The sequence below is a fragment of the Pelobates fuscus genome, chromosome 7, assembly GCF_036172605.1.
Source record: "Pelobates fuscus isolate aPelFus1 chromosome 7, aPelFus1.pri, whole genome shotgun sequence".
Lineage (NCBI taxonomy): Eukaryota > Metazoa > Chordata > Amphibia > Anura > Pelobatidae > Pelobates > Pelobates fuscus.
The window spans coordinates 149,528,808-149,550,976 of record NC_086323.1 but is presented as its reverse complement, the minus strand read 5'-3'; the positions used below and the strand labels follow the sequence as shown (position 1 = coordinate 149,550,976).

At 35.5% G+C, this 22,169-nt stretch overlaps 1 protein-coding gene across 4 annotated transcripts in view; it reads left to right on the top strand.

Moving 5' to 3' along the window:
- TAFA1 (TAFA chemokine like family member 1) overlaps positions 1–8,323 on the top strand; it is a 509,292-nt gene extending 500,969 nt beyond the window's left edge. For 2 of the 4 annotated variants that reach the window (XM_063426809.1, XM_063426808.1), the window contains exon 6: positions 7,332–8,323. In XM_063426809.1, coding sequence (XP_063282879.1) covers positions 7,332–7,349 — 18 coding nt within the window. In that variant the 3' untranslated portion in view covers positions 7,350–8,323. Of the gene's footprint in view, positions 1–2,348; positions 2,418–7,331 lie in introns of all 4 variants that reach the window. The other 2 variants (XR_010084030.1, XM_063426807.1) reach the window with 2 other exon arrangements.
- Positions 8,324–22,169: the final 13,846 nt, after the last annotated feature.

The window sequence follows — 22,169 nt, the reverse complement described above, 5'->3', positions numbered from 1 at the left end:
ATGGGAAGAGGGAGGGATAAGATTCTTGTTGTGCCAGAGAATTTTACTCCTATCACTCTTGGGTAGAATACAATATGTGTGTACCAGTGCTACTCTAAAATTAGAAGAGCCTTTGTCCTAATTCTAGTACTAACCAGAAACGTATTCCTAACTCTAATTTTGAAAATCTTATATAAAAGATACGTAATCCATATATTATAGATTATTCTGGACAAATACAGAAGTCTTAACTCCAGAACACCTCAGTGTTCTTTTGACCTATTGAATACACACACAGCACCATTAGGGTACAAACAGCAGATTATTACAAAGCAACATTCACTAGTGTATTGCCAATATGTTAATTGAAAGGCAAGGGGTCAACGCTAATAGGAAAGTCACTGATGTGTTCATTATTTTTTGATGATTGTATTATATATATATATATATTATTCTGACTAATGTAAATCTAACACATTGAGGCAACAGGACAAGGTGTATGTGTGTGTGTATGTGTATATATATATATATCCAGTTATAATAAAAATTATTCAGCCTCCATTGAAAATCAGGTATGTTGTCAACATTGTGTTTACAATGAACAAATCAAACAAAAACAATGAAAATAGCTCAACACAACAAATGCTTCAAGTGGTTTCCCAAATTCAACTGAAAAGTCAAGTTATAATGACTTATCCTGTGCTTAAGGTGGAACTTTTAAAATACCTGAACTGGCTAGGGATTTGTTGGTGTCAATTTTGACTGCATGTTAGAAATCTGGCTAATTCAAAAATATATTCCACAAAATTAAGAGAAAGGGTCATCACCTTTCACAAACAAGGAGCAGGGAACAAAAGATAGCGAAGGCACTGAATGTTCCTGAAAATACTGTTGGAAGCAAAGTTCAAAGTTGAAGGAACAGTAGTTACTCTATCTGGACGGAGCAAAAAAAAAAGGCAGTTATCAATGGCTGCAACCAGATTTCTGAGAAGGCAGATTGTGAAAATCCCTAGAGTTGCTGCAAAAGACATGCAGCAAGACTTGGTGGCAACAGGCAGTTGAGGTTTGAGTGAGTGCAGTAAGATGCATACTAAATGCAGAAGGTTTCCATGTCAGAACTTTGTCAGAAGACGTACACCACTACTGACAAAAAAGCACAAGAAAAGTTGTCTCCAATAGGCTCAAAATAATATAAATAAGTAACAGAAGTTTTGGGTTTGCTCTGTGGAGCGATGAAACAATACTGGAACTTTTCAGCTCAATTGATCAGCAGTATGTCTGGAGGAAGAAGAATGAAGCATATGCTGAAAAGAACACTCTGCCGACAGTTAAGCATGGTGGTGACTCAGTGATGCTCTGGGGCTGCTTTGCATCCTCTGGCACTGGAAACCTGCAGCATGTGGAAGATGAGATGGATTAATTAAAGTAGGAAATTCTAGGAGAAAATGTCATGCCGTCTGTGAGGAAGCTGAAGCTTGGACTTCATTGGACCTTCCAACAAGACAATGATCCTAAGCTTACTTCAAATTCCAGAAGAATAATTTCCAAGGACGTCTTGTGGCCATCACAGTCACCTGACTCAAACCCCATAGAAAAATTTCTGATGGGATTTGAAGAAGGTGGTTGCATAATGCAAACCTAAGAATATTACGGTAGTGGAGATTATTGCTCATGAGCAATGGGCTAAGATTCCTCAGGAATGCAGCCTGAAGCTAGTATCTGGCTATGCATCTCATTTACAGCAGGTCATAACAGCAAGTGGGTGCTCTAATAAGTATTAAAGAGGCTTGCCATGAGGGGGTTGAATAATTTTGAGACTGGAAAGTTGCATATTGAATTGAATTTGTTAAAAACATTCATTGTGTTTAGCTATTTCAGTTGCTTTTGTTTGTCTCTAAATATTGGGAATAAACCTGGGGGTTGAATAATTTTGATAACAAAGTATACAAAATTGCATGACAACAATGACTAGAAGATTTGAAGAATTTTAAGCTTAAGAAGTGATACATATAAAATATAACCAAGACAAAATTTATTGGAAAAATATTTTTGTAACAATTTTTTTTTTATCACACAGTTTACTGGTTACAGTAAACATAATTAAAATTGTTATAATGCATACAGTGAAATCAACCATACGTATTCGTCTGATTCCTAGTAAATATATGTATACATGTATATTGAATGTGCAAAATGTTTGTGGGTGACCATCTGTACTATGATTATAGTTTTATTATATGATAATTCAAGTGTGCCTATATTTTGAAATTACTTTTTGTTATCATATTCTCATTATGGTGTACGAAATAAAAATTATAATGTACTATGTTTATTTTTAGAGGAGGCGGTTTACATTATTTTGTTTTAAGTTTCAGGGTCACTCATGAGCACCTTGATTCAAGGCAACATGGCATCTGAGAGGCCCTGAAACCTCGTAGGTACATCTATTGTTCACACACTGACTTAATGACAAAATGTATTTTTTGAACTATTATTGTTATTGTTATTATTTAAACCATGTTTACACAAATTTTTTTTATTTTTTTTAAATGCAAATTCTGAACAAAATGCGTTCTTAAAAAGTATGATGCTAAAATCTGAAAATGGAGCCAAATCAATTACAAAAATGTATCAAACTACCTATTACTGAATTCTTCAGGATATTCATATCTGTGCTAAACAATGAAATATTCCGAATTAACTACCGATTTTATGCCAAAATAGCACTGCTAGAAAAACAACCTACAACTCAGCTGAGTAATTTTTGGAGGTTTTTTTTTTTTTTCCATTCACCACACTCACACTTACACCAGTGTAGTAGGTAAACTTCTAAATAACTTTGAGAAGGAGCGCTGACATTTTTTTGGAGATTCATTGGCGAGCAGCAAAAACAACCAGCCAGGGATCTCTCTTTCAGGGCAAAGATGGGTGGATATTGTGCCTTCAGATATCCAAGGATATATTCAAAACGAATAGCAGAGAAAAAAAAAATTAATGGTGGAGTATATTTAAATAAGGGAAAATAAAATAATTTACAATTTCCAGAGCTTTAATCAACTCTAGTATATGAACTTAAGCAGTATGAATTTCACTTCAGGATATACTAATGCTGTAGATACTAACTAACCTATATAAAAAATGTTTGGACTCCATTATATCCCAGAGCGATGGATACTTTACAGGATATATGTTTTAATATAACTCTTTAATAATATATTTTTTTCATTTTTAAATACTGCACGACACATTGACACAGAGCATTTTTCCAGACATTGGACATTTCACCAGTCCACCATCTAAACCTTGACCTAAAATAGTTGCCAACCACCTCTATTCCTTCTTTCACATAGTTGCTCTACATCCACTTTCTGACTCTTCCTCCTTTAACTCTGTTCCTTTGTTTGTTTCTTCTCTCCTTATAAGTATGTCTTTATTATGACTTTATTTTTCTGCATCATCACTTTTTTTTAGCATTGGCTTGCTAGCAAATGACTTTCTAAAATTAAAAAAAAAGAAAGAAAAATGAAAACTAATTTGGTTACCAAAGTGTAGAATAAATATCAAGAATATGTTGCAGCTATCAAGGTCAGGCAATGCTGTTGTTTTACAAAGTTTAATAATTTATACCACTGGGCAAGGATGAGCTTAAAAATTTTATTCTGTAATCTCATATTAAATCCCCTGATAAAATAATAATTTGTGTAAGTAGGGTAAAGAAAGAACATCAATTATGGTTGTGGACATGCGTTCCTCTGCCTAGAAACCCAAGCTACATTGCTCAGAAACGGCGCTGGTGTAGGGGGATCATCATATCTTGGTTGTCCATTGAATCTTGAAGACATGCTGAGATATATCATTCCTTACAGTGTTTTTTTTTTTCAATTTCTGGAACAGGCTATAGATTTTCTTTAACATAAACTGACAGTTTACCTCGGTTACCCACTGAATCAAGACGACCTGCTGTGTAATATTATTCAGTACAGTGTTTTCATTTATTTTTTGTTCCAACTTCTAGAACAGGCAATAGACTCAACATAAAACCATAGAACATGAGTACAATCATCACATTTTTTTTAAAAAATAATTTACATGTCAAATAGCTGGTTTTAATGTATTTTGAAGGGTTTGAAATACTTTGTCACAAACTGAATCTAGAACCTTAAAGAGTTACTCCAACACTTTTACTACATATTTTTTTAATGAAATAATACCTTTGATTGGACATCATTTAACCAGCTCAGAACACATGGGCAAGCTCTGAGTCTGCAAGGGGAGAGAGTGTAGGGAGGGAGACAGAGAGATAGGAAGGCAAACTGGAAAAAGTGTGCACTGAGAACAGACATATTTTATGCACAGAATTTACATTTGGCAGTACGGAATTGACTTCTGGGCTGTTAAAGTCAACTTGCCCCAAGCGCACAATATCTCAGATTGAAACACTGCATATACTGACTCCTACCACAATGACCACTTCTAAAAGCAAAAATGGTGGTTGGAGTAACCCTTTAATATCCCTTGTCCTTCATCCATTACTTTGCACTTTTGCCATACAAACACAAATTGGGTAAATATATCACTGCCCAACTAGGGTAAAAAAGGGTAAAAAGAACCACTGCTAGGGTATCTTAGCTCACAGTAAACACTGCTGGGGACATTTTTATTTTCCCCCACTAAAACCGTCATCTAGGAGAAGGTAAGGAGCTCCGCATTCGACACATGCCACTAGTCTCACTTTACACTTTTTACACCCTTTAAAGCACACTGACTCTTTCATACACATTAACACCGAAACCATCTCATACATTTTAGATAATTGAAATGCTTAAAAAAAATACTTCCACAAAACATGTGTCCACAAATCAAATATTCATACACCAAACACACACATACTATGCATATACCCACATTTTAAGGGGGCACACATATGTATGAGACATGTTTAATTTTTATCATTACCTTCTTCTACCTGCTCAACATCTTTCTCCCACCCTACCTCCTCTCTCCGGTCAAACATTCAACACCCCTCCTCTCACTGCTCACTCACTCTCACAATCCGCTAATCCCTCAATTTACTCAATCTCCCAGTTATCTTCATTCTCTTGACTCACAGTGTCATAAAATAAAAGATAATTATCTGTCATGCAAAAAATAACTACATACGCTATTTGAATAGACAATAAAAATAAACAAACAGTAAAGTGAGCACAGTGCAATATTTGAGTAAGTGTATCCGACAAGTAGTAGAAATATAAATACTCTCCTTAATAATGATGGGGATAAAATGAGATGGTACCTGTTAAAAAAAGAGTAACAGAACATAGACACCTGATATTCCACAATGTGGCAAATGTAATCATAATTAGAACCACTCATGTGGCCCAGAGCCTTGAACAGGCTCTGTAAAAACAGTATGCAGGTGCCTCCTTCACAGGCTTGGATGGTGCTAAGAGGGTAATGCTAACCAGTACTACAAAGGGGGTATATTTATTATATGTTTAAAAAACTAAGCAAGAACAAAATTCAATATTGAAGGCTAAAAAAGCAATGCTGTGCCAGATATAAATGGTAGAGTTAAAGAGCTATGCAACACAATCTCACTACTGGCCAACTTAATAAACACAATTTGAATACATTGTGTGCTTTATGTGCAAAGGTATGTCTAGTGTAATTTACAACAAGTAACTCAATCTCCTGCCCTCCTCTTGCAGTTTAAATCATGTTGTCTCTCTTTCTCACTGTCTCTCCTTTCCTTCCTTCTGTGACTGTCCTGTGTTCCTTAGACCTGCGTTATAGTCTAAATAACATGAAACACAGACAAGATGTAATTGTTTTGTTGGGATATTTATACTTTAGTTGAGTATGTTATAGATACATTCTATGCTCTCTAATTGGATGATAGTTGACCTGTGTGTGTGTTTGCAATATTAGCCACACACAAGATGCAGTCCACTGAAGTTTAATTGATTTCCATTGGCTTTATTGATCATCATAAGTTATTGGGCAGTAGTAACCATTATAGGCTGAAAACAAATCACTAATATGTGTTTTATTGGGCATTTTGACACCCATTGCATGGTAATCTGATTGTTAGTATGAGGATTAAATACCAAGTAACGTCCAGGAAGCAAAAAAAAAAAAAAAACACCCAAAAACATTGTGTGTTAAAATCTCGCCGCAGAGATCTAATTATCCTAAATCACACTACAGCACATTTTGGGTAAGTGGGGTTATTTTACCTATGTTTTTTGTGCATGTTACAGTCTCATGCATGTCCTGTTCCAGTCCTAAAAAAAGGATTTTGGTGGTTTTGTAGTAGGAATAAGTTAGTATTTGTGTGTAAAGGGTATCTGGGAAACTAAAGAACATTGAGGTGAAGCATGAGTGCAGCCTAGGAAGGCAAATCCTATCATTATTGGACAACCTTGGGCATGCCATCATGTTTCACTATGATGTGAAACAATACTTACACTCCTTGCATGAATATGTGTATTCCATCAGTTTCTATTCATGACAAATTTACTGGGGTTGGCCACCTTTGGGACTCCAGCTGTTGTAGACTAAATTTCTCATAATGCTGTTACAACTATAATGATGGCAAAGCATCAAGGGATATGCAGTGCAGAAGGCAAAGTGTTCGCCCTGTCACCAGTGTCCCCACCTTGTATATCCAGTGATTGTCTGATAGCAACAGCTAGTCACAAAATCAGAAGCAACAAGGTACACCCCTGTCTTCTACCTTTCACTAGACACTAGACATTAGATGATTTATACACATTCTACACTCTTTAAAGGAAAGGTACAGCATGCCAATGGCTGTCAATGTATAGTATAAATATGACCAGTCAAGTGTGTCTAGTGTAATTTACTACAAACAACTCAGTTTCCTCTTGTTGTTTAGGTCTTCTGTGCTTGAGTGACATAATCATCGCTCCAAAAGAAGACTTCCAAACCGCTAAGCTCATTCCTACTTTTACAGCAGATGTATAATTAGATATTTTACGGTAGACCTATAATTAGATCCATCATAGAGAAAGGGACACACAAAAACACCAGCAGATTGCAATAGGGGCATTTTTTTTTTTCATTTTTTATTTTTATTTTTTAAAACAACTTTTTTATTCTACAAGCACTGTTGCTTTCAGCTAAATTTTACAAGTCTGTTCTCAACATACTGTTGAGGGAATAGACACCTATAACACGTCCTCATTTCTTACAATTTAAAGTTGTATTTCTGCTGATTAAGGACAGTGCATGTCTTAATCATACCTCTTAATTAATAGATTACAAATAATATATATATTTATTTAGTTCCTTGTCAATATATTAGCATGTTATTTGTGTTTATGTTTCAGATTCATCCGAGAGCCTAATCCTATTTTCCTGGATGGATATCACAGGAATCCACTGATATAAGATGAGGCCATATTCAAATTTACTAAGGATTTACAAGCCAAATGGATATTTTACTTGCACTTTTGACTTTTTAATGAAATACTTTTTGATTTCACTATGTGAAATAAAGCAATCCATGGGCGCAAAAACAAATACACCTTGGGACTTTGCCAAGAAAGTGGAAACATTTAGAACATATACCGGTACTTAATTTCATTTAAATGTATTTATTTTTGTTGTGGTAAAATACAAAGCTCGATCCTCTGGATTTACAACTTTATTTGCACCATCTAGAAAAATGTGTAAATATTTCCTGTACCTTACTTCAAGATGACTACAGATGATTCACCCCTCTCTTTTATTTCTGGAACCATATTGCATTTGTATAGATAAGGAAAACATCCTAATCTTGGATCAAATTCAAAAACTACGAGAGCTACAAAAAACCTATGTGGAATCAAGATCTTCCTTAAATTCCAAATGAATGCGTTGCGAAAATATATTGATTTTTTTTTTTTTATCATTATCATCATTGTGTTGCAGAGGCTTTTTACCCATTTGTGATTATAGCATGCAGGCTTTGATTATATCAATGTTTTTATTCAATCAAAAAAAACGTACACCGATCTTTCATGCCTCTTCCAACAAAGTATTTTCTAACATACAGAAGCATCTACACAGATGTGGAAAGATTTCAAAGTTGAAAAGAACATCAATAACAGCTTCTTATAACACAGTTGGTTTGGGCAGACTGCGGATTACGGTATATTTGTATTACAGTTCTATATATACGATGTCTGCAAAATTTGTATAACCGGTACTGTATGCAGTAATCCTTATCCAACTCCGTTTTGCACTTGCTTACCCTGCACAGTAAAGTTCTCTCTGAATATCACTGTTTTCTTTTTTTTATTGTTTGTTTTGTTTTATTTATTGGTATTTTGTTCATTTTGGTTTTCCTCTGCCTGCTTAAATTGAATTCAAATTTTGGTGTTACAGCAGCTGGAATTGTTTTTTTTTTTCTTGTTTTTTTTTTATTATGACATTTGTTAATTTATGATACAATTCCCAACCCTCAACAACAGCATTAAAGGTGTATACATTTTGATGTTGAGCATTAGGTTTGAATTTTTTTTTTCTCGCCATAACTAGATACATAACTGAATGCTCTTCAATATGGAATGCACTGATGAAACTGAAGGTTCAATATCAAGTGAGACTGTCGGATTTACTATGCATAGTGTCATAAAGGCTCTAGTACAATCACAGAGGATCCTGTATATATATATATATATATATATATATATATATATATATATATATATAAAAATATTTGCTAAATTCTTTGATGAAACTTAAGGTGTTTGGAGGTATGTAGCACTAGACATAGTTACATAGTTACATAGCTGAAAAGAGACTTGCGTCCATCAAGTTCAGCCTTCCTCACATTTGTTTTTTGCTGTTGATCCAAAAGAAGGCAAGAAAAAACCCAGTTTGAATCACAATTTTGCAACAAGCTAGGAAAAAAATTCCTTCTTGACTCCAGAATGGCAGTCAGATTTATCCTTGGATCAAGCAGTTATTACCCTACATTGAAAGATTATATCCTTGAATATTTTGTTTTTGCAAGTATGCATCTAGTAGCTGTTTGAACATATGTATGGACTCTGATAAAACCACTTCTTAAGGCAGAGAATTCCACATCCTGATTGTTCTTATGGTAAAAATCCCTTTCCTTTGCCTTAGACGAAATCTTCTTTCTTCCAGTCTAAACGCATGGCCTCGTGTCCTATGTAAAGTCCGGTTTGTGACATGCAACAGAAACATTAATATTATGTGAACAAAACAAATGTACTAAACTGTGAGATGAAGCAACGTTACAAACAAATTACAACATTTAGACGAAATATTAATGTTTAAGAAATTCTTTAACATTTTTTTTTTATTTATATTCTAACTTTGCTATTTTGGCCAACTTTTTGCAAAACAATCTTATGGTTAGGTGGCCCTGTCCTTTCCCCTATCCCCAGTGCAATTGAGTCCTCTATGGCATTTCAAGTATTTATCAGATGTTTTCCAGAATTTGTTGCAGGAATTGTTTGTTTCAGATGATAAAGGGATATCTGCATTTGTTTAACAGTTGAATGGATGACAATGCTAATACCATGTACAGAGGCTGGATTATTGTCCAGAAGCCCTGGCTTTGTTTACAGGTCTAGATCATCTTCTGGAATTTCAATATTCACCTTCACATAGTGAAAAATCTCTCACATACATTCACTGTCTCTAAAGCAGTCATAATTTAGTATGTTATGCATTGTTCATCTTTCCAAAGGGCTCCTTTAAAAGTTAGTGCTAAAATAAAGATTGCTATTTATGGAATATTACACCTTGCAAAAGAAGAAAATAAATTCCTAGTTTAAATAACCTAAAAATATCTAAAATACTTTAATTTATATTTCAAACTTGAGATAGTATTTCTATTTACATTTCCTAAGAACCCTCAGAGTATCTTGGTATTGTCAATGGAATAATAAAAAAAATAAAATAAAAAAATAGCATAAAGACTTACTTTTATGGTGCAGTCCAGCATGGCGTTGGCAGAACGAAACATACCAAACTTGAACATTAATAAGCCACCAGAAAAACATTACGCACAATGTTCCAATTTGTGTCCATGGGTCAATGGGACACTTCTAAACTCACATGCACCTCTTTTTTCCAATTCCTTATTTTTATTGTTGTTATTTATAAAGCCTACAAAATTGTTTGCAGTGCAGCAGAAGTCGGATAGACAAGGACAAGCAGTGCTGAGAACTGTTCAAACAAGCTTAGAAAGGAGGTGGCCTTTAATTACACTAAAGATAACATGCATTCCATACACAGTAAAACTGTTTGCAGTTTGCAATAAAATAACATTTACAAATATTTATTTTATAACTTTGTCAAGGAAAGATGAAAAACAGAGTTCTAGTGATTTTTTGAAGGAATAGAAACTAAGGAAGAATCTTTATAATAAAATCTTGTGAAACCCTCCAGGCCTTGACTTTTGAGTTTTTAAGACATGAAAAATCGTCTCTGCTCTAAAATGTGCTATTTTCAGGGTTCATTGACTGAATCTAAAATTAACACATTTAATTTGAAAAAAAATATTGAAACAAAACAATTGTTTACCTAGGAATTGTGAAGCAGCTCAGAAGTTTCATTTGAATATACAATAAAGGGATGAACATCCAGAATTAAAACAGAACCAAACAAAAGACCAATCCTAACATGTTTTTCCAAAATGGATGCGTATTCAAAGGCATAATAATGCTCGGGGAAACAAACTTATGTAGTGGCATAATGAGCGTAATGCTTTTTTTTTTTTTTTTTTTTTAGGAAATAAGCAGTTGCCAAAGATGTTGCCCCTCATAACCCAAAAGATACAAAATCTGAACAATACTGATGTGAACAATTCAAAAATACCCAAATACATCAATACTAGCAATAACATATCCCAATTTATTATTTTCCTTTAAGAATATTATTAATTTGTTAAATTAAATTGAGTCAAATCAAAAGGAGGGCCAACTGTCTGTCAGCCATTGCAGATGTTATTGTTTATCATTTATAAAGCTCCAACATATTCAACAGCACTTGACAATTAGTGATGTCCCGAACTGTTCGCCAGGAACCGTTTGCCAGCGAACATAGCGTGTGATGTTCGGTCCGCCCCCTTGGTCTATTAAAAAAATAAACCAGTCATTAAAATAATCGTATCTGCCTTGGCACACATACTTTTCTTCATAAGCAAAGAGAGGAGATATAAATTGCTATTCACAGAAGTGTATCATTGCTCCTCTTAACCTTTGAGACTACTAGCTGAAAAATCCTCCCACTTTGATTCCGTCTGTCTTAGACAAGAGTCTGAATCCTGAGGATCAAAGGAAAATTCTCTATAACAAGGATTTTTTTTTTCATGCTGGTCTTTTTTATCAAACTCCTTTATGTACCTATGATAATAAGCATTATTTTGTTTTTGTTTGCATATGTATATATCACACTTAGTATACATGTTGTTTTTTCTCCCCTTATTTTAAATCGCACTGTCACTTTAAACGTATCTTTCTTGTATCATTTCCTTTTCACTTCCTGTTTCAGAATCTGTTCTTCTTTTCTACATTTATTATATATTCCTCTTTAAATATAAGACACAGGAGCTACTTTGTGTTGTGTATTTTTCTGCTTGACAGCATAGGATTAACAAAGTGTGTAGCGTACCTTTAAGTGTACCTATTTTGTTCTAATATTGTAAAGATAGATATATCCGTAATGAGGAAAGGAAGAGCAAATTCTGAAAGAGGAAGAGGAGTGAAACATTAGAAGAAAGGTAAGTTTGAGGTGACACTGGTTGAAAGGTCTACATTTTGTTATTTTTTTAAAAACTAGAACAATTTGCAAACTCGACCTCTTCATTGCAGTTATCTGTAAAGCACACACATGCACACAAATAATAAACTCTTTTCAACTTTTTTTAAATCCATTTTTATGTTACAGTAACATTACAGTAAAAATACATATGTGACAAATTAAACCTATAACACTGGAAAGCTGCATAGCTGATTATATTAGTGTAACATATTAAGGAAGATGGATATAATTTGTAGAGTCACACCATTTTAAAATATTATAAAATTATTATTATATTTTAAAAGTTTGTTGCAAAATTGGAAGCACATCAGACTGGGTTTTTTTTGCCTTCTTTTGGATCAACAGCAAAAACATATGTGAGGAAGGTTGAACTTGATGGACACAAGTCTATTTTCAGCTGTGTAAAATATTAGGAACACGCATTAAAATAAAAGATTAATACTGCCTATCATAGTGTGGTTCAGTGAAATTAGTAACTGGCATCAATTTGAGTGCTGTGAGGGAACACTAACCAAAGTGAAGGCTGTGCTCGATGCCTCTACAAGTACATCATCTGTAGGCTAGCGACAAAATGATAGGAAGGTACATGAAGTTAGCCTGGTCAATCAATATGTCCTACGATTTAATAAATGGTTAACAGTATTAGCTAACATGGTCGATATCTATAGGGTTTCCGACATGCAAGAGTACTTCTAACCAAGGGGGCAGTGGGAAATGGTAGATTAAAAGGAGAAAGATATAAGCATGTATATGAACTTTAATGGAGAAGTAAAAAGTCTTAGAGGCATAGTTTCCTCGAGAGCCAATAGGTCACATCTTCCCCAGTGACTTGTACCCACTCTGTGACTGCTTGGACCCCTACCTTCATGAGAACAATGTCTGCATCAAAAAGTCTCCTGATGCTGATGCACGGTAAGCTTTGTTCAGGTGCATTAACTTCTGGCAGCAGAAATGGTGGTTGATGGTGCATCTCATGACCCAGGTAAGTTGTAGAACCATTGATAAACAGTTTGCATACTCTGGGGAAGTGCCAGAAACAACTGAGGTGTTACTGTAAACAAAAATAAAATAGGTGGATTAACAGACATTGTATTTCATTAGACACAATGATAAAATATAAGTAGATAACCCTGTCCATAAGCTTCAATCCAGCACCTCCTTTGTAGAGCACATGTATGCATCCAATGCTTGCATAGATGTTCTGGTCAGAAGAAGGAAACAGGAATTCACACAAAGGGGAAAACTTTTTCAGCATTTTTAGTACATAGGAGAAATGTTTTGCACAACTTTACATATTTTTGTCACTTATGAACATAAGTGAGTGTGTAAATGCAAGTCATAGTGCTGATAGCTAGATGTATAAGCTTTATCTTTTAGAGCAACACTCCAGGCTGGTGATGACAATTTAAAGAGTTATATAGAAGTGTCCTTAATAAATATGGCAAAAACATTTTTTTCAAAACAGTATCAAAAATACAGTAAAGTTAAAGCTCCCTTGCATCTTTTTCATGAAATAATTGGCTTTTTATGACCTGTAATTGGCATATAATCCCTTCACTAATTCCTGGTCTCTATTGTAATCTTACAGGGACTTAGTGGGATATTATATTAGTATTATAGTTAACATAGACCTACTAAAGTTTTTGGTTAGTTTATCTCATTTCCTTTAGTAATTGAGAGAAAGAGGGGTGATGATATTGTTAACGTTCAGCTCCTTTAATTTGTTTAATTCCTTCCATCAGACATTACATTATTTTACCGAGAGTTCTAATATGGAGCCAAGGTGTCTAGGTGCTTGGAATCTTACTGTAATTGACATGCTAAGCCTCAAAGTCATTTTCTTCAGTCTTCTGGTTTTGGGTCCTTGTTTGGTGTGAAAACATTCCTGAGCAGTTTGGAAATAACTGCGCGCTTCCCAGCTCCTAAATCCATATCTCTGCTACCATTTTGCTAATGTGCTAGTGAACATCCACACAAGCCATCCAACTTGTGATGAGGCTGATGGTGGGTAACCTGGGTGCTTTCATCCCTCATTCACAACTAAAGTTAGAGTTCTAGCTAAGATGAAGCAGGGGTGTGCCATGCTTTTAGGAGGCTATTTCCTAAAAATTTAATATTAGAGATATTATTTCATAGGTCAGGCTAAAAATACCATGCGGCAGTTAGACATTTTTTAATTGAATCTTTTTTTGTGTTATTTAAAACTCCCTTGCCCGTACTCCACAACGCCTTGTTTATTGCATAAATCCGCTAGTAATTATATTACTAGTTTCTCCCATGACTGAGGATTAAAAACACTTTCCATGTGGAAACGGATTCGAATTCTCTCACTGTTAGAAAATTAAGCATCTCCTTCCATCAGACATTCAAATTAGCTTAAGAAACATTACACACACTGGTAATTTTTTCATCAAATATATTGATTGATGTTTACGAAATGAAAACACACATCCAACACTTTACTGCTTGCTGTTCTTGTAATTACGGAGTGATTAAGCATGGTTTGTGCCAGAAAACAATTTGACGTTTTAATTCCTACAGTCAGATCAACAAAGAAATCACCTTTATTATGACTGAAACTATTACTGTAAATGAATACAAATCCAACCACAGGTCACTTATTATTTTACAATTAAAGGTACATTTATCTTTCATTACACTGTTCGTTAAGATTGAATTTAAAGGACAGTCACTTTGTCACTTCTGAGATTTTTGCACAAGGCAGTAATAAACAAAATGTCATATAAGGGTTGTTTTTTATTCCTTTTTTCCCCAAATGTTATTGCAACTAATCTGCTGAACAGCAACTTAGCTGTATTTTTCAGACACATGCATGAGCTTATAGTGGGTCATAGAAAAGGTGAATATTTTTGTGCAGGGTACGGGGGGCACTGTATAAGGCACCCTTGGTTAGACAGCAGAGTAGGCACAGGAAAGCATACAGCACTAAGAGCCTCACTCTTGCAAAGCTTCTCTGAGCCCATTCAGCAATACACCATCTAATGTCTAAAGAAATATTGTTAGCAAGAATTGACTTGGTTTTCTAAAAGTAAGGTCATACCAATCTAACTTAATTGTGTTCTGTGAAGAAGTTAGTAGAAATATATATCAAGACAATCAAGTAGATGTGTTCGGCTTGGATTTTGCTAAGGCATTCGATACAGTTCCACACAAAACGTTACTAGTAAAATTGAAATCAGTTGATTTAGGTGAAAAATGGTGTTTTTAGATAGAACACTGGCTTAATGAGACAGTGCAGAGAGTGGTTGTAAATTGAATTTTTTTTAGATTTTACAAACATGGTAAGTAGAGTGCCTCTGGGTTCTGCCCTGGGTTCACTTCTCTTTAATCTGTTTATAAATTAACTTTAACCCCTTAAGGACGGGTGACGGACAAGGTCCGTCATCCTGGGGAAACCCTTAACGACGGGTGATGGACCTCGTCCGTCACGCGGTAAAATTAACCCCAGATCGCCGCAATCGCGGCGATCGTGGGGTTAATGGTGCTCCGGTCTGCCTCTGTATTAGAGGCAGACCGGGAGTACCCGATAGTGCTGCCCCAGCACATGTGCCCGCTCTGGCAGCATGTCAGAGTGAACACATGTGCTCTGTATACTTACCTCCGCCTTCCTGCACTTCCGGGTTCAGTGTGAAGTGCAGGATCATGCCCCCTGGTGGAAAAACAATAAAGTAAAATTAAAATCCCATCCCCCTTTACCCCCCCCCCTTACCCATTTTAATAAAAAATTAACCCCTTCCCTGCCAAGTGATCACTGACTACAGTTTTAAAATAAGCTTTAAAAAGTTAAAAAATTAAGTTAAAAAAAGTTTTAATAACGTTTAAGTAAAAAATAAAAAAATAAACCCTTTGCCCAGTCCAAATAAAAATTAAAAAAGGCAGAAAAAAACGCATATTACCACTACACCTGGTACAAGCTAGTGGAAAAATGATCCCACGTTAAGGTTGAAAATATGCCTTTTGAAATACCCTGGGGTGTCTTCTTTAAGAAATGGTATGGCTTTATGGGGTATTTGCATTATATAGCCTGGTAAAATACTAATTGAGGATGTCTTTTTACTCAGAAGACTTAGCTGAGCATAATTTGGAGGTTTTGAACTTAGTGGCACATATGAAATATACAAAATGCCCAGCAAAAATGCAATCCGTATGTAAAAAAAAATGCCCCAAATTATTTTTTACCACATACTTTGGCATATATTGGTGAAAAAATGGGAGCATGTTAAGGCACAATATGCACCTTATGATATACCCTGGAGTGTCTACTTTTACAAATGGTAGGCCTTTGTGGGGTTTTAATGAACAGTCAAACTGTTATAATACCCCAAATGGAAGCATAGGCTCATTAAATCCGTCTCTCAAAATTCTACTGTGAATACTGAAAAGGACAGGTCTCCTGTATGGCACTGTAGCTTCACGAAATAGGGCCATAGACATACAATGGGGGTGTACTTTTACTCAGAAGACTTAGCTGAGCATAATTTGGGGGGTTTGAACTTAGTGGCACATATGAAATATACAAAATGCCCAGCAAAAATGCAATCCGTATGTAAAAAATGCACAAAATTATTTTTTACCACATAATTTGGCATGTAATGGTAAAAAAATGGGGGCATGTTAAGGCACAATATGCACCTTATGAGATACCCTTGAGTGTCTATTTTTACAAATGGTAGGCCTTTGTGGGTTTTTTTTCAACAGTCAAACTGTTATAATACCCCAAATGGAAGCATAGGCTCATTAAATCCGTCTCTCAAAATTCTACTGTGAATACTGAAAAGGACAGGACTCCTATATGGCACTGTAGCTTCACGAAATAGTGCCAAAGACATACAATGGGGGTACCGTTGTACTCAGCAGAAGTAACTGAACACATAATAAAACTTTATACAGGAATAGCACACACCAACTTTACAAAATACACATGAGAAGTTCTTTGTTATAAGTTTGTGTGTGTAAAACCCCCAAAAAACAAAATTTTACTCCAATATTTAGCAGAGGTTGGCGGTAAAATGGCTACGTAGAAAGTGTCAAAACAACCTTAGGTAAATAGCCCGTGGTGTCTACTTTATATAAATATATACTTTTGTGTGGCAATTTTGTTTTCTTTTATGGCTATTAAGCTTACAAGACAAACATACCAAATTCTAAAATCGCTCCACATTAAAAGTTTATTTTACTCCTTGTGCTTTGTGACCTGTAACTACCAAAAAAAACTTAAAATCCCAGACACATTATATATTCTGTAAATCAGAACAACTAAATGAATTTATTTTTAATTACTTTCCTTAACCTGCACTAATTGTGCACACATTATTATTGCAAAAACTGTAAAAAAAATCTAAATTTTTAATTTTTTTTGCATTTTCTGTATTTTTTTAATAATAAATAAGCATTTATGTATATATATATATATATATATATATATATATATATATATGTTACATCAAATTAAAGCCCTTTCTGTCCTTTAAAAAACGGTATATAATATGCGTTGGTGCAATAAATTAGTCAAATGCTAATTGCAGTTGAACGCAAACAGCAAAAAATGCCGTTGTCATTAAGTGAAAGACAAGCTTCTGAAGCTCTGTCCTTAAGGGGTTAAGTGGGCATTGAAATTCATTCATTGGTGTTTGCAGATGGCACAAAACTAGGTTTGATACAACTTTAATACAGAGGGATTTGGATAGATTGGCAGCATGGGCAGGCAAGTGGCAGATGAGATTCAATATAGATATATGCAAAGTCATATATTTTGGAATAAGGAACCTGCAAGGCACTTATACAGCAAATGGGATTGAGCTAGGGATAAATTAAATGAAAATGACTTGGGAACAGATAAACTAGGCAATAATATACAAAATACATTATGGTACTTTTATGTATTAAAAAGGATTATTGAATTATGTGGCCAAATATAATTTTGCCTCTTTATAAATCATGACCCCCCCTCCCTCTACATTGAATATGCAGTGCAATTGTGGGCAGGAGGAGATTGCAGAACTAGAAAAAGTGCAGAGATGAGTTTCAAAATTAGGTAGGGGGATGGAACAAATTAGTTGTAAAGAAAGGCTAAAAAAAAGCCTGTATTTGTTTTTGTACAAAAAAGGTGTGTTAGAGGGGATATGATAGCACTATACAAATATATACAGGGTCAGTGCACAGCAAGTCGCTGTATAAAATCTGTTCAGTAGTAGGAATATACAACAGACAGGAGGTCACTCCTTGAGACTGGAAGATAGGTTTCCGCTTCCAGTAAGAATAAAGATGTGGAAATCCCTACTTAAAGAGGATGTCCTTTCAGATATTTGTAAAAAAAAAAAAAAAGGCTTGGATGTTTTTTTGCAAAAATTGAATATTTAATGATATGATTGATATGTATGTGAACAGGTTGTTGAATAGTGGAAATAGCTACTATTTGTTTTTTTGCCTTCTTTTTGATCACCTTTAGTCTTTTTTTCAACTTTAAATACAGTGTTATTGTGTAACTATAACTTAGACCTTGTACCTTATGATATATTGTAATTTACCAGTCTCACACATAGTTACAAATACTGACCCTTAGCGTAGCCTTGGAGGTGGTCCTTATTGAAAAAATCTTCCTGTGTAGCCAGGCACCCCCTCACTTTATCGCATTGTGGTGTGAAGCTCTATCAGGTGCAGATCACTTTCATTACAATTAAATTCAAATGAGTTTACAATTTAAAAGATAGGCCACTAATGTTCTCTGCACTTCTCAATGACTCAGAGGGCCACAACCATTACTCTGAGTCACTGACTGAGGACTTGGAGTGGTGATCTGCATCTAATAGACGTGTAGACCACAATGGTCTGGATCCAGACCACCAATGTTGTGTGTGCAGGAGACAGTGTGTCTGTACTTGTAACTGAGTGTTGTGTGTGTAGTGTCAGTGTTTGTGTTTTCACCCCCTCCTTTTTACCTTTTCCTAGTGGTCTGTTGGGAGAGCAGTGTGGTTTGCACCAATATTGGGTGCATACTAATTAGAGCTCCATCAACGACTCAGTCAATGACTCAGCCATTGAGAAGCACCCAGGAACCACATCTTAAAGTATTCTCCACCCGATACTGGTGCATACTGGCCCCAAGCCCTCGAAAATGTGAGAGGGCTCAGGGCACAGCAAGGGCACAGCATGGAGAACTTTTTGATCTACATTCCGGATCAAGGATGGTTTCCTCACAGGCAGAGCTGGAGCTTGTATAGATGATATTTGAAAGAGCATAAGTTGTAGGTATCATGTCATGAAATATTTAATATTTTTTTTTTCATTTGGTCTGAGTACTGTTCTCTGAATAAAAAAAAGTATAGAAGTATACGGCAGGTGATGATTAAGGGAATGGACTGTCACTAATTTAATTTTATTTAATGTTAACGTACATTCTGATAGCTGGGGAATAAGAACACATTACTGCTCTGTCCATCTGGGAAAATGGATGTCCCAAAAGCACACAGCTCCCATAATCCTTTGCAGCAGAGTTACCACCATTGTATACTACTTTGGGCATACCCTCCAAAATCTATAAAAAAAAAAAATATATATATATCTGGTCATTAATTTAAAGTGCTCACTCTTGCATATATTAAAATCTACCATAGTCAGGCTAGTTAAAAAGAAGACATAGTTTGTAGCACATGCACTGTTTTTCATGCTCAAATGCTTTCATTCCTTTATGTGTAGTATGTAAATATTTTGATATGACCTGGATGAAGATGGACATTAATACATCTTTGTATAAACAGAATAGCCTAATATCTACAAATCTCAGCTTGAATTGATAAGTTACCCCTGTTTGGGGGAATACATAGAACATCCTAACTATTTTAACTTCAATGCCTTCTATAAAGAGAGTCAATTATAAGTCACAGGCTTTACCTCACAAAAACTCTTATCATTAATCAGTAAATAACCAGCAGCAATGTGAAGAACATTTTGTTCCCAATACTTTTTTTTGTAAATAACATCTCATAATTGGAACATTTGAATAGAATTTGATTACTTAATCTACCTGATCCTCATTCATTTTTCTCGACTTAATTAAAGTTAAGCTGTAAAGGTTTTCAGGTAGCAATCACATGATTTATGTCCTGCAGGTAATAAAATGAGAAATGAATAAATCTCCACACATTATAATGAGAGAACATTAACAGCTTTGAAGATAAATCACTCACACTAGGCTCATTATTGCTGTAATACCTTATATCTATATATTTAAAGGGAATCCATCATGTAAATTGTTATTTTAATTAGGTTCGGATAGATGTACACTAGTATCTTTCAGCCTAATGTCACAGTTAATATGAGTCGGCATCAGAATTACTTGAAAGTTTTATTGACATAGGAACCTTACTGTCATAGGGATATAGTGTGCATGTATGTCTCATACCAGTTGAGTAACAGTTATGTTCCATCCTAACATAGGCCTTGATTTCAAGTTTTTGAATAAGCTTTTTAAGATATATAATTATAATTTTTTTCTAAATATTGAATTATCAAACATATGCATCAACATATCAAAATATTAAAATATTAAAAAATTTTCAAAATATTAACTCATTTCAAAAGCTTATCCAAAAATATTAAATCATTTAAAAAGCTTTTCCAAAAATATTAAATTTAGGCCATAGTGGTCAAGAAATCATTGTGCTTAAAGGGACACTAGTCATCAAAACAACTTTAGCAGTATTTTTATATCGATCATGCCTCTGAGGTCTCACTGCTCAAATCTCTGCCATTTAGGAGTAAAACTACTTTTTTTGTAAATATCTTTTTATTACCATTTTTCTGTTTTTTTTTTTACAAAGAAAACATGAAGAGAGCATAGAAAATGGGACACATTAAAAGGCAATACAAAAAAACATCATTGCCTGTACCAAGCTTACAGGCCACCTCAACCTCCCTTCAATGTAGGAGTAACAGCATGTTGTATTGTGGAGGAAGGGGTAACTCAGGGTGAGTAGAAGGAAAGATGAAGTAGAGGGGAAAAAAAATCATTATGTCCTCGAGGTCCGTCCTTTGACATGGTCGTGGGGCGAAGTCACACTGAAGAGCTGGGGGGTACAAACAGACACACCAAAAGGCTTTGGTGGGATGAAACACACAGAGGGCAAAGGGAAAAAAACTAATGCATTTAACTCCTAAATGGAAGATAATTGAGCAATGAGACCATAAGGTCCAATGAAAGGCACTGAAGGGAAGAGGGTCAAAAGAAGAGCACAGGAGGGAAGTGGGTCAAACGAAGGGCACAGTGGGAGGGAGCACAAAGAAGCACACAGATGGGCTGAGGGGAAAGGCACACAAAGGGGCAGGGGCACAAAGAGTCACAAAGGTCCCACAGAGGGGCTGGAGGGGGGAATGACACACACAAGAAACACTCAGATACATACTGAGGGGCACAAAGAGACACACAGAGGGTCTGGGGGACAAAGAAACACAAAGACGGGTTGATGGACAAAGAGACAAAGGGCTACATGGAGACAAAAAAGGAACATAGAAGCACTGGGGGGGACAAAGAGACATACAGAAGGGCTGGGGAAAAGAGACACAGAAAGGGGTTGGGAGACAAACAGACACACAAATAGGCTTGGGGAAAGAAACACAGAGAGAGGAAGGGGGAAAAAGACACACAGAGGGGAAGGGGAAAAAGAGACACACAAAGGGGTTGGGGGAGAAACAGATGCCTGCTGATGGGAGAAAGAGGCTTTCTAGCCAGCCAAAGAAGCCAACAGCAGTCAGTCTTAACAGCCAGCCTGCCAACCAGCCACAGCAGTCAGCCTGCCAGCTGGCCACAGCAGCCAGCCTGACAGCCACAGCAGCCAACTAGCAACAGCAACCAGCCTGCCAGCCACAACAGCCAGTTAACAACAGTGATTAAGGAGAGAAGAGACAACTTGGGCTGGGTATCAGAGAGCTATTTATATTACTATATTGTGAATTGGGGCCAGAGTGTTAGATATACCCCTCTACAGGGTCCTTTAGACTAAATTATATTATCTAATGGGGCCTTGAGGGCAATCTTTCTAAGATACAGTTTACAAATCTGTCAATAAATATTCTTGAAAACAGTAAAAAAAAAAAAAAAAGGACACTCTCTTCACACGTAAAGCTTTGTAGCAAGCTAAAGTGTTTTAAGAGTCTGGAGTGTCTCTTTAACTTATAGCGAACAATATATTCTAGAGCAATTCCACTGGGCCCAGATAAATCATTGCAGCTTATACTACAGGGTTTAGAACCTTCAGCACACTAGATGCTGTGGACTGCATCTCCCCTAATACTTTGCCAGCCTTATAACAGTAAGAGCATTATGTGAGATATAGTCCACAACTACTGGGGTGCCACAAGTTGCTAAT